The 16,725-nt window shown below is 43.0% G+C and overlaps 1 protein-coding gene across 1 annotated transcript; it reads left to right on the forward strand.

The window, feature by feature from the left end:
- Positions 1–2,285: 2,285 nt before the first annotated feature.
- Positions 2,286–14,437, forward strand: NDP (norrin cystine knot growth factor NDP; the record flags this gene model as incomplete). The annotated part of the gene is made up of 2 exons (XM_081222002.1): positions 2,286–2,459; positions 14,132–14,437. The coding sequence occupies 2 exons, from the start codon at positions 2,286–2,288 to the stop codon at positions 14,357–14,359; spliced, it is 402 nt and encodes a 133-aa protein (XP_081078128.1). The 3' UTR covers positions 14,360–14,437.
- Between the last annotated feature and the right edge of the window lie 2,288 nt (positions 14,438–16,725).

A 16,725-nucleotide genomic window follows, 5' to 3' on the forward strand; every position in this document is an offset into this window, starting at 1 on the left:
AGGGTTTTGTTGTCAATGTCATTGCTTGTTTTTACCATCATGCTATGCATGCTTTTCTTTCATTTGCATTGCTCATTTAACCATATCTCCTGGCCATGGCTCCAAAAAGAAGTTGCTGGCAGTGGAGAGGGAAGGTCAGGACTGGAATGTCTGCTTTTCCCCTTCATCCTCTTGCCATTGACTCCTGGGGGAAATATCTGTGAACTGGAATGGTGAAAGGAGAAATCTAATAAATTCTCTTTCGGATACTAATTAAGGCTTCAAAGAGACAGTTAACCATTTGGGAAAATGCAGTCATACTGAAACTCAGGAAATGGTCAGCAATATTGCAGCCTCTGAACATGGAACCCAAGAAAGCTCTGGCTCTTTGAGCTGAGGTCTTGCTGAGTTTCAATGTAATGTGCAGAGGAAAACCTAGAATATGCAGCTGAAATGAAAACAAAAATGCTCTTCTGCATCCTTTGCTGATTTGGAGCTTTAGGCTCAGGTTTGATCAATTTTAATGAAATATTGCCATTAGCATGCACATAAAGGAAAGTGGTGCAAAGTTGCATGAAAATATGGTATCCTCAACTTTAGGATTATCTTCTGCATATGGACATGGCAGTAACTGAATCCATAAGTATCTAAAATGTTGGCATTTTAGAGCAAGAGAGGGTTGCAGACGCCATTTTTCCCACTCCCCTATTCTACAAATGAGGAAACTGGGGCTGGAACAGCTTAAATGACTTGTACAAGGTCCCCCAGCTAATTAATGGAAGTGCTAGAGTCCAGGTGGGTCCCCTCATTACTGTTCCCTGCTCTTCCTGCAATTTACAGGGCTTCCCTGAAACACACATGCTGAAGTTTTGCCATTGCCAGGGATGCTCCACGCTGAAACAGCCCTGTGTCACACACCCTTTTCCTCCTGGGGTCCCCTGCCCCACACTCGCAAGATAGCTAAACTGAGGTTAAGGGGGTCTGGGACCACTATATTAGAGTAAAACTAATTGACTTATATGGACTTGAACTTCTTCATCTTATCAGTGCTTTGCTCTGTTTATTCAGACTGTCCATGCGTAGCAAGCTTAAAAAAAGGTTGTACTATGAAGCAAAATAATCAAACTTTTATCTGAAATAACTTTGAAACTTTTTCTGAAGGTTTAATTATTGTGTTCCTTTTGCTTTAGATGTAATGTCAAGTCCCCCAATTTTCCTAAATGTTTGAAAATATTTTTGATGCTCTCTGTTTGCTGGTGTGATAGTGTTGGCCATGTCTTGGGGGGTGGGGTTAGTGAGGTGATTTGAGGAGATTCTGGACCCAAGTCCTTTGTCCAAGAGGTATATGCTTAAAAGAACAAGGGAAATGTCAGATATGGCATGATCCCACTTTAATGATAAGTCTCTGCTCCAGCAACCACTTACTTTTTCAAATTATACGTGTGCTTGGGCTACAAAGGCTCTTCAGAAATGCGTGAGTCTGTTGGCAAATACACATGTGTTGCCTTAACCGCACTGGAGGCCAGTTAGCATGTGTATTTCCAGTGCAGCTTATCATTGGTGCTGGGTGGCACGGGGCTTCACACAAAAACAGGATGAGCCCAGAGCATAGAAGTGGAAAACTAGGTGGATGGGTGGGTTGGACTTGGACATGGAAAATGTACTTCCTTCCTGTGGAACGTGGCGTGTGCTTCTTAGTGCTGACCTGCCTTCTCTCTAGCCCTGTAAGCTGACATTGACATCAAAGCTTACTGAATAGACCCTCTCATCCCCACCAGCCAGGGATAAGGATGAAAGCACCCAATGGAGTTATGCTCTGGCCAGAACCACTTGACGATGGGGTCAAACTATCCTCCAGCAATTAAAGTCAACAAGTGCTTCCATTAAACCATTGTGTACACCTCCAAATGATTATAAATATGTACCATAAGCTATGGGGGAGGGGTGTGAAATGGATGATAGCTTATGCTAATGACACTCTAGAAACCAATATTCTCCACTCAAAATGACATGGAAGAATTCTACTCAATACCTCCAGGGTTCCATTAGTGTTTCTGGGTAAACGTTTCTGGGGAAAATAATTTCTGTTTTCATTCCAGCTGTGCATCAGATACAGTGATGATGGATTGCGAGTGCAAACAGTAAGACGAAACTCCGGCATACAAAGGACAATGACAACCAGAAAGCTCCAACCAGATCCTGCCCTTTCCTTGAAAGGAACTGGAGCCTAGGAGGTGAAGGCATTTCCAATTTTTAGTCCTTTGCCTCCCTCTGCTGTTCCTCTTGAGAAGTTTTCCCTTACAACAATGAGAAATCATGTACTAGCTGCATCCTTTTCTATGCTCTCCCTGCTGGCGCTGATGGGAGATACAGACAGCAAAACAGACAGCTCGTTCATGATGGACTCCGATCCTCGACGCTGCATGAGGCACCACTATGTCGATTCTATCAGTCACCCGTTGTACAAGTGTAGCTCCAAGGTAAGCTCGATATCTCTGTGAGAGTAGCCTTACTCCCAGAAACAGGAGAGAAGCCCTATTCCTTTGACAAGGGACAGAGAACTCTATGGCTGACCTACAGGGCTTGCCAGAGAATCATCCTTTTAGGGTTTCCCACCGTGCTTTGAACTTTTGTCAGTAAAGCTGCCTAATTGACCATGTACACACCCAGCCAGCTTCTCAAAGTCAATAAGAAAGGTTGGAAGTTTCTCACAATAAAATTGTTGCTAGGCACAGGGTTGGAAGGGTGTGTTTGGTCCCTGGCTGTGAAAATGATGAGCAGTGGTGTCCTTTTTCAAGAAAGAAAATGGCGTCTACAGGTTATCGTAACTCTTTTTCTCTCCACCAGCAATAAAGAGGAAGGGAATACAAGAAATATGATTGAGCAGTAAAACGTACTTCTTGGCGGGGGGGCTCTTCAAAGTGTTTCCTGGTCCATGCCTTTCTCTACCTGCCATGTTTATGTTAAAATGGTTTCAAAACAGAAATGGCATTTTGATAAGTTATCATTTTTACCTTGATATCCATGTCATTCTTGTTTGGAGTAGGTTGTGTGTCTTTTGGCACAGGCAAAAGAGATGTCTCAGTGTTGAGACGGGGTGTATGAAGGAATACTATACTTCAAAGGCCACCAAGAGTGGCCCGCCACCTGGACCACCCAAAAGGGAGGCACATAGTAGGGAAAAATAGACTCAGAAGCAGACTTCTCACGACTCTCACTGCCCCCAGTCACACGAATGAAATTTGCCCACATTTGGTAAATAAGAATTTGTTTAGCCCAACCTCAGAGATTTTCACTTCCAGTCCTGAGACTAAAACCACTTAAATATTCTCATATGGCAAGTATTTTTTTAAATTACCAGTATAATTAAAAAGTTTTGGTAATATCAACCACTAAACTTGAGACCATATAAGTTAATGGCTCTACCCTCCATTTAAAAACATTACGATTTCTGTCTGCCTTTAAAATTTCCATAACTTCTCTGATTATAGCTCAATGATGATGGCTTGTTTTAGTTTAGAGAGATCAGAATTTGGATTAACTCACTTTAACCCAAACTTCCTGGCTCTTATTTGTACTTGTCGAACAAAGAAAAAAAAAGAGTAAATAGATAAATTTTTACAAGCCTGCAATCCCTTCTTAGGAAAAAATATTAAACAAATTGAGAAAAAAAGATAGGACATGTTTTTCCAACTGATTGCTCAAAAACTGTAGGCCTGAGGTAAGGTTGACTAGAGCAATTATTAGTTTCTCCTCCACTCCCCCTATAGAGAGCACTCATATTTAGTGTTTCTTATTCCACGGATGATTTCTCCCTCTGCTGAGTTGTCCTCCATAATCATGATTCTTTAAAAAACGAAAGGAAATAAAATTATTTCAGGGACTTCCCTGGCAGCCCAGTGGTTAAGACTCCTCACTTCAAAAAAAAAAAGAAAAAAAGACTCCGCACTTCACTTCGAGTGCAGGGGGCACGGGTTTGATCCCTGGTCAGGGAACTAATACCCCACATGCCGCGCAGCCTGGCCAAAGATAAATAAAATGTTTAAAAAAGAAAGGAAATAAAATTATTTCAAAGAAAGTGTTCATGTGATGATAGGAAGGAACAGGAAAATTGGAGCATCTCTGAAAACTAAAGAACAATCTGGAAAGATTTGATGAAAAGATGGAGAAGCGCCTTAGCAATTATCACATTAGTTAAGGAAAGGTTGAAGAAGATATAGCCTTAACTCAAACCCAATAAACTCACAGTGCTTGAGCATGAGTCCTACAAACAGACTTTAGTTTACCTTTGTTCACCTCTGTTTCTTCCAGAATACCATGATAAATAGAGCAAAATTGTGATTGTAGAGAAATGTTTGTAATTTCATGGGAACAATCTGTTTTCAAACATCCCAAACTATCCCAAATATAGCAATAGTTTTATGTAAATGGTGCTTGCAATTATAAACCTTTCTTCCTTCGCCATAAAATATGCCTGGCAGAATCTCAACTACCCAGACCTTTTCTGGATTAGATTTTCTCTATGTATCCGGGAACAAAAACTGTTTTTCATTTTGAGATATTCTATAATTCTTAACTCTCACAGACTCAGGCTGGTTTTCTCTCTAATGGGTTTCACTTAGAAAAATTGTTCATCTTTACAGACTTGGGATATAAAACATGTAGCCTGTGTCTCAAAAACAACCAATGGGGGTTTTTGCAAAGAGGAGACTAGGGTAGATTTTTCCTCTCTGCAAAAATTCTCCCCTCAACGTGAGATTCAAAGCCCATTATTTACTATCGTTTGCCTGTCAGTTGTTAATGCTTCCCGACTCCCATTTATCCAGTGTCTGGTCTCGGGAAGACAGATAAAGGGGAGAATGTGACCCAGGCTCAGGGAAGGGAGAGCATCTGCTTGAACACCTAATAGGTGTCAGGCACCTCATACTATATGATCTAATCGTTGCTGACAAACCTGTGATGGAAAGCGTTATCATGCCCGTTTTATTGGTAAGGAAAACTGAAACCTGAAAGAAGAATTAAGTAGATCGTTTGATGTCATTTAGCCCAGGAGTGGCAATGTCTGCCTCAGAGCATGCATCTTTCAATTCATGTTTCATTCATTTCATTCAATTCATTCATCTTTCACTTGGCTCTTCCTATTGGAGGAATGCAAATAGAATGTAGGAGCCATCATTTATTTTTTTATTATGATTTTTAAAAATTTTATTGAAGTATAGTTGATTTACAATGTTGTGTTAATTTCTTCTGTATGGCAAAGTGACTCAGTTACATATATACATATATATATATATATATATATATATATATATATATATATATATATATATATATATATATATATATATATATATATTCTTTTCCACTATGGTTTGTCACAGGATATTGAATATAGTTCCCTGTGCTATACAGTAGGACCTTGTTGTTTATCCATTCTATATATAATGGTTTGCCTCTGCTAACCCCAAACTCTCAATCCTTCCCTCCCCCAACCCCCTCCCCCTTGGTTACCACAAGTCTGTTCTTTTTTTTTTTTTTTTTTTTTTTTTTGTGATACGCGGGCCTCTGACTGCTGCGGCCTCTCCCGTTGTGGAGCACAGGCTCCGGACGCACAGGCTCAGCAGCCATGGCCCACGGGCCCAGCCACTCCGCGGCATGCGGGATCCTCCCGGACCGGGGCACGAACCCACGTCCCCTGCATCGGCAGGCGGACCCTCAACCCCTGCGCCACCAGGGAAGCCCCACAAGTCTGTTCTTATATCTGAGTCTGTTCCTGTTTTCGTAGATGTGTTCATTTGTCGTATTTAAGATTCCACATATAAGTGATATCATATGATATTTGTCTTTCTCTTTCTGACTTACATCACTTAATATGATAATCTCTAGGTCCATTCAGGTTGCTGCAAATGGGAGCCACTATTTAGAAGTCCAGGCTCAACTTCCAGTCTGTTGAAAATCATGATTTACACTCAGCAATCTTTGTAGAAAAATAAAAATAGTAGTGAAAGCTTTTCTGGGAGCCTTCCATGAGACTATCTGAACTTGCATCTGGCCAGACCCAGGGACCTTTCGCCCATCTCCCAGCAATTCAGGAAAGTGCTGAGATGGCAGGCAGAAAAGACTGGCCACAGTGATCCACGAAGGAGGTCAGTGTGGCCACAGATTAGGATGCACCTGGTGGCTTTCAGTGGTAACACCTCCTAGGAGTGGGTACAAAAGATTCTGGGAGTGGCAGCTTCATTGACAATCTTCACTGAATTTTTTAGTAAAGGTGGTAAAGCAAACAAGCAGAGGGTCAGTGGTTAGTGGAAATGAGATATCTGGGGAATCTTCAAGGGAACTGAGATCCCAGGCTTTGAAGTGAGAGAGACCTGGTTTCAAATTCCAGCTCCACAGTTGGCCAAATGGGTGACTTAGGGGGAAGTGAAGTCATTCTTTAGTGCCTCAGTTTCTTCCCATGTGAAATGGAGCTAATGCTGTCTCCCTAAAAGTGTGGGTATGGGTATTGGTGATAATATTTGTAACGCATCCAGCCTGGTGTTCGGCATGTAATAGACATTAATAGATGATAGTATGATCTTGATGATGAAGTTATAAAGTGGACAGGTGTTTAGACTCACTTTTCTATTTTAGTCAACCACTGAAACCTCAATAACTATTGGGATCTCCTATAGCCTTAAAGGATTAGGAAAATGAAACTCACTGAGGTTCTTGTTAAACACAGAAACCTGGCAGGGCTGGGGGAGCACGCAGGAGGGCAAAGTAAATGTAAGCCACTGTGCTGGGTGCTAAAAGTGGGGATCAAAGTCAGAGAGAAACAGATCCTGCTGTCTGACCTCCCTTCCCATGTGAGCGGAGGAAGGAGGGATTGGAGGGGGTGCGTTCTGGATTCAGGCCAAGGAGGGGTTTTCAGGAACCGAGACTGGGAAAGCGAGCCAGCTGGGCAGGCCTGTGAAGTCTGAGTTGGGTGAGGAGCAGGAGAGGGTGGCCCCGAGCCAGGAGAGCGAAGAGCCAAGGCATACAGTTGTCTGAACCCTGAAGGGCCACAGGAGCAGCTAGGGGGTGGCCCCAAAGGAGAAGGAGGAAGAGGGGTCGGGGCACAAAGCCTGGGGAAATTCCCTGAGGAGAGGGGACCTGTCATGCACAGGGCTGAGCCTCAGGGTTGAGAGGGGCTGCTTAGGATCCTCAAGCCATCTCCCAGTGCTGCCCCTGAAGCTCACAGCATGGTAGGAGAAACGAGGGGAGTCGGGAGTATTGAGTTTATAACACAGTTGACTAGTGGGCAGATAAAACTTGATTTTTTTTTTTGCGGTATGCGGGCCTCTCACTGTTGTGGCCTCTCCCGCTGCGGAGCACAGGCTCCGGACGCGCAGGCTCAGCGGCCATGGCTCACGGGCCCAGCCGCTCCACGGCATGTGGGATCCTCCCGGACCGGGGCATGAACCTGTGTCCCCTGCATCGGCAGGCGGACTCTCAACCACTGCGCCACCAGGGAAGCCCGACTTGATATTTTTTAAAAAAAGAACAAATGTATACCGTGGTGGGCAGTTGAGGCACGAAAGTAGAAGAAAACACAGACTACATTTTTGCCCTCATAATGCTTACAAGTAAATGGAGGAGAGAGGGAAGGGAAACATTCTGTGTGCAAAGGTCTCTTCAGGTCAGTTTGAGTTGTAACCAGAGTGAAGGGACCGGATTCTAGCTGGAGGTTGACCTGGCTGTCTGGAGATGAGCTGAACAGTCATTTATTGAGGGTGCTGGGGAAGTGAGGAATGGGAGAAGCAGAGGTGAATCATGTTCCTGAGGAGAAAGGGGGGGTGCTTCGAGGGGTGCCATGGAATAAGGGATGCACAGTATTCAGTGTTGAGAAAAAGGCAAAATATGTTTCTCACTCGATTGAGGTAAAATAGCCAAAACTCTATTCTAGGATGGGACAGGTGGGTCTTTATTCTGATATTGATGGAGACCATGGCCTGAGCCAGGAATTCACAGGGGCCCCACGTGACAGGAAAGGAAAGTGGCTTTGGAGATGGCAAGTCTTTCAACAAGAGGTGATGAAAACCATCTGTGTTTGGATTTTCTCTCACTCAGCAGACAGTTGTGTATTGCAGCAAAAGGCCTAACTGTCTAAGAACTGTGGTAGGTCACCAGAGACAGCAGGAGCCTGAGGTCTCCGGGTGCAGTCCTTGGTCTGGACCCAGGAATCACAGCTGGCTACAACCCTCACAGTGTAGCCTGAACTTGCCCTTGACTGACTTTAGCATCTTATGAAACTCAAAGGCTTGGAAGGCTGACTCTCATGGCCTAATAGTATAGCACCGTGGTTTGGAGAGAGAGCTCAGGAATCTGGCTGTCTCAGTTCAGAATCCTGGCCCTCCATTGTACGGCTATGTGACTTCAGGCCGGTAACTTATCCTCTGCCTTTGAATTTCTTAATTTGTAAAGTGGGGAGAGTTTATCTTTTGAAACAGTTGTTAAGTATTAACTTGCCTGTGAAGGGCTTGGCACAGTGCCTGGAGCCTAGTAAACGTTCAATACATGTTACATATCATCATCATTACTGTTCCTTAATTATTACCCAAGGACCTTCCATTACTCTTAGCCTCAGCACATGGAAATCAGATTGAACGTGAAAGAGTCTATCCTTGAGCAAATACCCTGAACCCAACAGCTCTGTTCATGTTACAAGGAACTAGGTATCACATCCAGCTGGAGCCAAGTGACTCCAAGGTTGGGGGGATACAAAGGGGCTGCTGGAGAAGTTGCCTAGCTTCCTAGCATCAAGCCAGTTGTTGGGGGGGAACATCAGATAGCAAAAATTAAACTGGACCAAAAGCAGATAACATGTATCTGTCACCCACCTGAGCCGTGAAAAGTCAATAGAAGTTTGTATGAGCAATAACCACCTATTGAGAACACACTCTTCTAGTGGTGCAGCTCCATGTGGGTTCTTTGTCCAAAAAAATTCATTTCTTGATTTGATAGTGGAGTAGTGTGTACGCTCTTCATTAAGAGCAGTTAAGCACAGTGCAAAATGCAGAGCAGTTAATAAAATACAGCCAAGTCACCCACGTATGAGGAATGTGCATTGACCATAAACTGGGGGCCAATGTGTTATGGCAGGTGAATGGATGTCTGAAGGTGTCAAAGTTTTATGGAACTGAAGGATGAATTGGTTAAGGAGTTAAAGAGTATGTGGTATCATCCAATGAACTGCTGGGAATCCCTGGGAGTCCTCAAATCCCTGGGGGATGGAGCAATGGGCGAGGGTCTTGACAGTGGAGTAGATATTATTTAGGACTGCCATGGTTCTTAGAAGATTCATCTCTGCTTAAGTTTGGAGGTGGTGATGATGTGTCCCAAGAAGCCCATAAGAAAAAGGTCAGACTCGTGTGGTTATGATATGGTTACAACTCCCAGAGGCAGGTCAAAGAAGATTAGAGTAGGGTGTGAGTTGGCACATGCCTCAGGAAAGCATCTTAATATCAGGAATCAGGATATTATAGTGGTTTAGACCAGGGGTTTGGTTTTAGACAGACCTGTGTTTGATTTCAGCATTGCGTTTTACCAGATATGTGAGTTTGGGCAATTTACTCAAATTCTTTAAAGCCTCAGTTTCCTCATCTGTAATAACAGTACAGATAATAATAGTACCTTTCACATAGGATTGTTATGAGAATTAAATGAGATTAAATGTTGTAAGCACTCAATAAATGTTAGCTGCCATCATTATTATTAGCGAAATGATCACTATCTAGTGATGCATCTAGAGCAGAGCCTCTCAAACTTTAACAGGTCCAGAGCCTTGCTGCTCAAAGCGTGGATGTTAGCGCAGCACCACCATCAACCAGAATCTTACAAGAAACGCAGAATCTCTGGCCTCACTCAGAACTAGTCAAGTGCAATCTGCATTTTAACAAGATTCTTAGCTGATTTACATGCACACTACAGTTTGAGAAGCTCTGGTCTGGAAGAGGTCAGAAGTTGTTCATTAAATCTGTAATACAGGTGAGGCGTGGCCAAGACTAAAATGTGAATATCAAGAGTGAATCTGGGGACTTCCCTGGTGGCGCAGTGGTTGGGAGTCCACCTGCCGGTGCAGGGGACACTGGTTCGACCCCTGCTCCAGGAAGATCCCACATGCTGTGGAGCAACTTAAGCCCTTGTGCCACAACTGCTGAGCCTGCACTCTAGAGCCCACAAGCCACAACAACTGAGCCCGCGTGCCTAGAGCCCATGCTCCGCAACAAGAGAAGCCACCGCAGTGAGAAGCCCACGCACCACAATGAAGAGTAGCCCCCGCTCACCACAAGACCCAACGCAGCCAAAAATTAATTAATTAATTTTAAAAAATGATTCATATATATGTATGGATACATTTTTTTTAAAAAGAGTGAATCTGGGAAGCAGGTATTTATACCTTCCATTCCTAACGACACTCGTTCATAGATCTTTATCTTCCAAACTCCCCGCTTGACTCCTGCAACACACACACACAAAACAGGGCTAGATAGAGATGGAATCTATATACAGTTGAACTTTGAACAACATGGCTTTGAACTGCACGGGTCCACTTACATGCGGATTTTTTTTCAATAGGAAATATTACCACAGTACATGATCTGTGGCTGGTTGAATCCTCGGATGTGGAACCACAGATAGGGACGGGCAAGTGTAAATTATATGCAGATTTTGGAATACACGGAAGGTTGGTGCCCTTGACCCCCCATGTTATTCAAGGGTCAACTGTACTGGGCATCTCCCAGAGAGGGGATTTGCATGTATGTTTAGATCCTCAAGGGCCAGATAATCATTTCATGGTGTCTTCTTGGAGGAGAGGGCATTTGAATTTGGCAATGGAGGATAGTTGGTATTTCATTAAGCACAGCCAGGAGAAAAGGACATTCCTGAGAGAGGAAAGGCAAAGGCAAGAGGCAGGGAAATTCGGGGCAGTTCCATGGACTCCTAAGTAATTAAGCTTGATCCAAATAGAGAGTGGGTGATGAGAATGAGAACAGTTGTTAGTGAGATTTGAAAGATATGTGAAAGCCAGGTCGTGGAGGGCCTTAATGCCTGTTCAGGAGTTTGGATTTTATTCTGAAGGCTGGTGGCAGCCACTGAAGGTGTTTATTGTACATGTCTCTGCATTCTCCTTGCCCAGAAAGTCCAGCTCCTGAGGAAGAGGGACCCACTGGATGTGGCCCCAGAGTCTTCAGTGCTGGAGTTCTTGTCCTTCAGGATGAGCTGAAGGCAGAGCTTGAGACCTCGAAGACTTTTAGTGAAATCACTATTGGGTTAGTTCTACAAATGGCCCTAGATTGCTGACTTGGTCATATTATGGACAGTGCTAGTTGCCTTGTCATTCAAGGTCAGCATTTGGTTCACCTGTACATGTATCATTTGGGTATGATGCACTGCCATGTCTCTGCCCTTCTGAATGAAGTCTGTTGGCACAGGTTAGCTATACCCATCCAGACTGAAACTGAATCTCTAAAGACTCCATTTGGGGAGGTGATTCTTTGAAGAACTGCTTAATCTGCCTAATAGGTAATCCACATTAGAGATGAGCAAATTTAACATCACTCCAAAGTGAGATGTCAAGGAACCATTCCCACATACTAGCAAGGGTGAGAAGGGACTGGGAAGACCTCGAACCCTCTCTCTCATTAGAGGGATGGGGCGGGCACCAGGAACTGGCCTGTGTAATATAGACCTATGGCATAATCACTCAAAACCCATTTTAGATCATGTCTGTTTTCCATATCAATGTGCAGGGCAGGCAGGATAGAACTGAAGCTTTAATAAAATCAAAATGACTTACAGCTGCCATTTTCTCCCTGCCTCTGTGGCCTCTCAGAGAAAATAAATCAGTAGGTCTAGTCCAACTTATTCTTCACCAAGCCCTGCTAGTCATTTCCCAATATCTCATATTGTCTTGTTGGTTGTTAAGAGATTGTTGGATCTATCCCAGCATCTTTTCAGATAATGATGTTAATGATCTATAATTACCAGAAGTCATCTTCTCTTCCTTTTGGAAAGGTGGGCAGGCCATTTCCTTCTTTTAATTCTTGGACATTAAATTCTGTCCTATAGGATGATATCAGACTTAATAGCTGGTGAGTTTCAATAATAATTGCTAATTCCTAAAATACCATGAGGTAAATGTCAAACTGTTTCATGCATATTTATGTATCTTTTAATCTTTTATTTGAGTAGTTCTACTTTTTATGTTCTTGTTGTGGGTTCTGGAATTATAGGGCAACATTTTCTCTATCACTTCATATGAAGTTCACCAAGCAAGACCCTCCCACATAAACATACACCAATAACCTCAGGTTTCCCCCACCTTCTGTGCCTCAATGTATAGGGTTGTATAGCTTAATGAATCAAGCTGCCCACCCTACCCCCCCATGACTGCCAGTCCCAAGAAACCATTTATGTATGCATAAATGCATAAATGAGCCTCTGCTCCATCCCTTTAATCTATATGCAAAATATAAAGTGTGTACTTATGTCCATTGTTTGGGGGATAACTTTGGTAGCTTGCACCAGATTCTTAAAGGATCTGTTTACTAAAGCCACATTAAGAGCCACTATAAAGAACATGCAACCTCTGCTACTTCAACCCAAGCTTTATTATCATACTAACCTACTTTTGGAAATGGAGGTGGTCAGAAGGAATGTATCCTAGTATTTGCCCTAAATGACTGAAAACTCAATTGCACAAATCTCAGGATCCTTCAGTGTATAAGCCCAGAAGTGTGATTCCAGGTCCCAAAACATACCCTTTTTCTATTTCACTCTCTTGTTTCAAGTTGTGGTGCCCAGAATATTTCTTCTTAAGTATCACTTAGTTATCCTCTTTTTCTTCTTCAGAAACCATATTCCTTTTCTTTAGTAAATCTCTGCACATAGCAAATTCCATTTCTCTGTAGTCATTCTTTATTTATCCCCTGATGGCAATTTGGAATGACTTTCTACATTTTCAGACTAATAGAACTGGCATGGGTCCAACGGTAGACTACCACCTGTCAGTAGAAATTTCTTTTGTTCTTTGGTTTTTATTTGCACATTGTGGTGGTGGGCCGTGTCCAGTGGTTCTAAACCCTCAGCGCACATTGGAATCACCTAAAGAGCTTGGAAAACCACGAAAGCCTGGGCTCAACTCCAAAGGATTTTAATTCACTTGGTCTGAGATGGGGCCTGGGTGTTGACATTTTAAAAGCGAATTTGCAGCAATGTAGGTGATGCTATAGTACTTTATATTTTTGCTTATAATGACAGCTACTAATTCTTTTTCACTTAAGTTGGGAAATTTCGTTTAATGGCAGCTGAAGGGCCATTTTCAACTGGAAAAATTCATTTATCTCTGTGGTAAGCTTTATCTTGATAAAAATTTGCACTAGTATTTTACCACCAGATGAAAAAAAAGATGAGCATCATTTAAAAATTAATGTATTTAAAATAAAGTACAGAGAAAAACATGTTTATATTATATCAGGCTTCATTTTGAATGAATCTTTTTCCCCAATCCTTACTGTAAAGATCTTGTGCTATAACTTTTTTTTTTTTTTTTTTTTGCGGTACGCTGGCCACTCACTGTTGTGGCCTCTCCCATTGCGGAGCACAGGCTCCGGATGCGCAGGCTCAGCGGCCATGGCTCACGGGCCCAGCCACTCTGCAGCATGTGGGATCTTCCCAGACCGGGGCACGAACCCGTGTCCCCTGCATCGGCAGGCAGACTCTCAACCACTGCGCCACCAGGGAAGCCCTAACTTTTAAAGCCATACAAATAAGAGTGCTAAACTGTGGACTTAAAAGTAGGTGTATAAATATTCTTAAGCAGTATTACTTGGAAAATACAAATAAAATATAACAACCACATAAAATAAACCAATATCATATTTTCTTTACCTGTTAAATATTGAGAGACATTTACATTTTTAAAGTAAACTTTAAAATTATGGAAAAAAATAAAATAAAAGCAAATTTGCCAGGTGATTCCAATGTGTGACCAGGGTTGAGAGCCACTGGTCTTCTCCAGCAGGAACTCATCCAGCCAGGAGCGTTAGGGCCTTTTAAAGGATGCTGTGGGACCTGGCTAAAGTTTGGGCTTCCGCAGTGGGGGTAACCACTTCTTTTCTCTCCCCAGATGGTACTCCTGGCCCGATGCGAGGGGCACTGCAGCCAGGCGTCACGCTCCGAGCCCTTGGTCTCCTTCAGCACTGTCCTCAAGCAGCCCTTCCGTTCCTCCTGTCACTGCTGCCGGCCCCAGACGTCCAAGCTGAAGGCACTGCGGCTGCGCTGCTCTGGGGGCATGCGACTCACGGCCACCTACCGGTACATCCTCTCCTGTCACTGCGAGGAGTGCAGCTCCTGAGGCCTGCTGTTGAGTGGCTTCTGGATGGGACAGTCCCTCCCCCTCGCTGAAGCAGTTCAACCAGCCAGGGAAGGACTGGCAAGGGAAGAGTTAAGGCAAAAAAAAAATATGTAGCAATTCCCACGGGATTCTGCGTATTCTAGTAATAAAGACTCTACATGCTTGTTGACAGAGATACTCTGGGAACTTGTTTTCCATTACCATCTCCTTTCCCTGGTACAATTTCTTTTGGTTCCTTTTCAGATTCAGGCAATTTCCCCCTTGGCACTGAATGCTGTTTGGGTTTCCAACAATTCAGCATTAGTGGGAAAAGTAGGCCCCCATGCAAGAGTGGGTCAGGCTGTCACTGTTTGGTGCAGATTAGGGAAGCATTTACTTTGGAAAGCAGGAAAGCCCAATTCTTTCTGGGACATCATCTGGCTTTTTTTTTCTTTTTCTTTTTCTTTTTTTTTTTCATCTTGTCATTTGGTCTAAGGTTGCCATTGTTGCTACAGGTTACCAATTTCAAATTCCAGGCACCAAGCATGTGGATATGTTTAGCCAGGTTCATTCACAGCCAGCTAACTGACATTGAAATCACTAACAAACAGATTCTCCTATGTGATGCTGGAACTCCTGATAGCCATCATTATTATTCAGAAATGACTTTGGGGAAGTAAAAGTGGCTTAAAGAATTGTCATCTTGAGGCTCTCTCAGATAAATTATGTTAACATGTTGTAAGGGAGCAGACTTTTAAAGACCTGCACAAATACGGATCCTGCACTGACTTTGAAAAAGGCATATATGTACTAGTGGCATGGAGAATGCTTTATACTCATGCATGCAAATTAGACAACCAAGTACGAATCTATTTGTGGGTGTGCTATAGCTTTAGCCATGTCGTGGGCATCATTCTCTAATATCCACTTGTCCATGGGAAGCTTGCTGCCGAAAATGGTGGCCTGGCTCATCTTCTGAACATTTGGTTCAAATATATTTTGGTCCTTGAGGCTCAAAATTTGAGTTATTCCCATGTTTTGAAATAAAAAGAGAGTATCTTCAAAATTTTGATGGTGTAAGGATTGTTTTTTCCTACTCAACATCCTACTAGAGCGCATCCCCTATGGTGTGTGTGGGGGGGATCCAGAAATAGAGGGAGATCGGGTTTCAGAATGCACGGTGGAGGCATTTTTTTGAAATCCATGTACTAGGGTGGGGGGGGGGCTTATGAAATGTGGCCTTTAGTCTCAGAATTTAGCTTGCTGAATGAGCACAAAATCTGATGCATTCTGGCTCCCTTAGCCACTATTCTCAGAAGAAAATAAGTATCCATAAATGAAGTCTGAAGAACCAGAAGGAAAACAAATAGTTCACAAACAATGGTTTCTGTGTCATTGACCGCCCAGTGATCCAGGGCCAATGGTACACATGAGCATTTACAAGAATCCTCATGGTGCTAGCATAGTGCTATATCCACTGCAGGCATCTCAACTCTAACCCAGACTGGCAACTCAGTTTCCAAGGTAACCTTGACACCATGCTGTCTTGGTTCACCAGAGGTGATGGTGCACCCCACTGTTAGTACAGCCAACCTGTGGGGAATTAATTCACACACCATCATCTCTGGGGTTAAATTTATATTTGTGGCTTTGGAACACAATGAAACTAATACTATTAAACCTTGACCTTGATCTTAACCTTCATAGTGACAGAGCCAGCCAGTCCACTAAATTGGAAGTTCTCCCCATTCTGAAGGCAAATGCGAAATGGTAATTTGGACCATTACATGAAGAGAAATTTTGCCATAAAAAAAGAATTAAATTTAATACCTAAAGTTAAATGGTTATAGTTCTTAACCAATAATGAAAGTATTAACTGCTGGTCACATTTATGGCTATTCTTTCATGTCACTGATCAAAAAGCAAAAATAATACTTCTAGTCTTAAAATATCTCTTCCTGGCTTTAAAAACTCAATTTGCTTTGAGAGTCATATGCCCCAAACTCCAGTCTTTATTTCCTTACTACCAATTTGGAACTGGAGGGGGGCAGTTATATGAGTCATTATTTTCCAAATTCTCTTGAAGCCATAGAAAGTGTTCCCTTCAAATTCTTTTATGTGGTCTATTGTCAAAGTTTCCCCCATGGCAAAAAGTAGAATATGCTTGGAACATTAGAGAATCATAGAAGGGTGGCATTGGGAGGGCCATTAAAAAGCTTCCATTCTCTTCTCTTGCTAAATAGATGAGCAAATGTAGACCTGCAGAAATCCAGGAACCTGCCCAGAGTCACACACGTCATCTTGGCTTTGGAGCTAGAACCCAGACTTCCTGCTCTCTGCAGCCATGGGTTCTTCCCTTCCCCTTGCCAGTGAAAGGAGCCCCGCTT

The sequence above is a fragment of the Mesoplodon bidens genome, assembly GCF_964165515.1.
Source record: "Mesoplodon bidens genome assembly, chromosome: X".
Classification (NCBI taxonomy): domain Eukaryota; kingdom Metazoa; phylum Chordata; class Mammalia; order Artiodactyla; family Ziphiidae; genus Mesoplodon; species Mesoplodon bidens.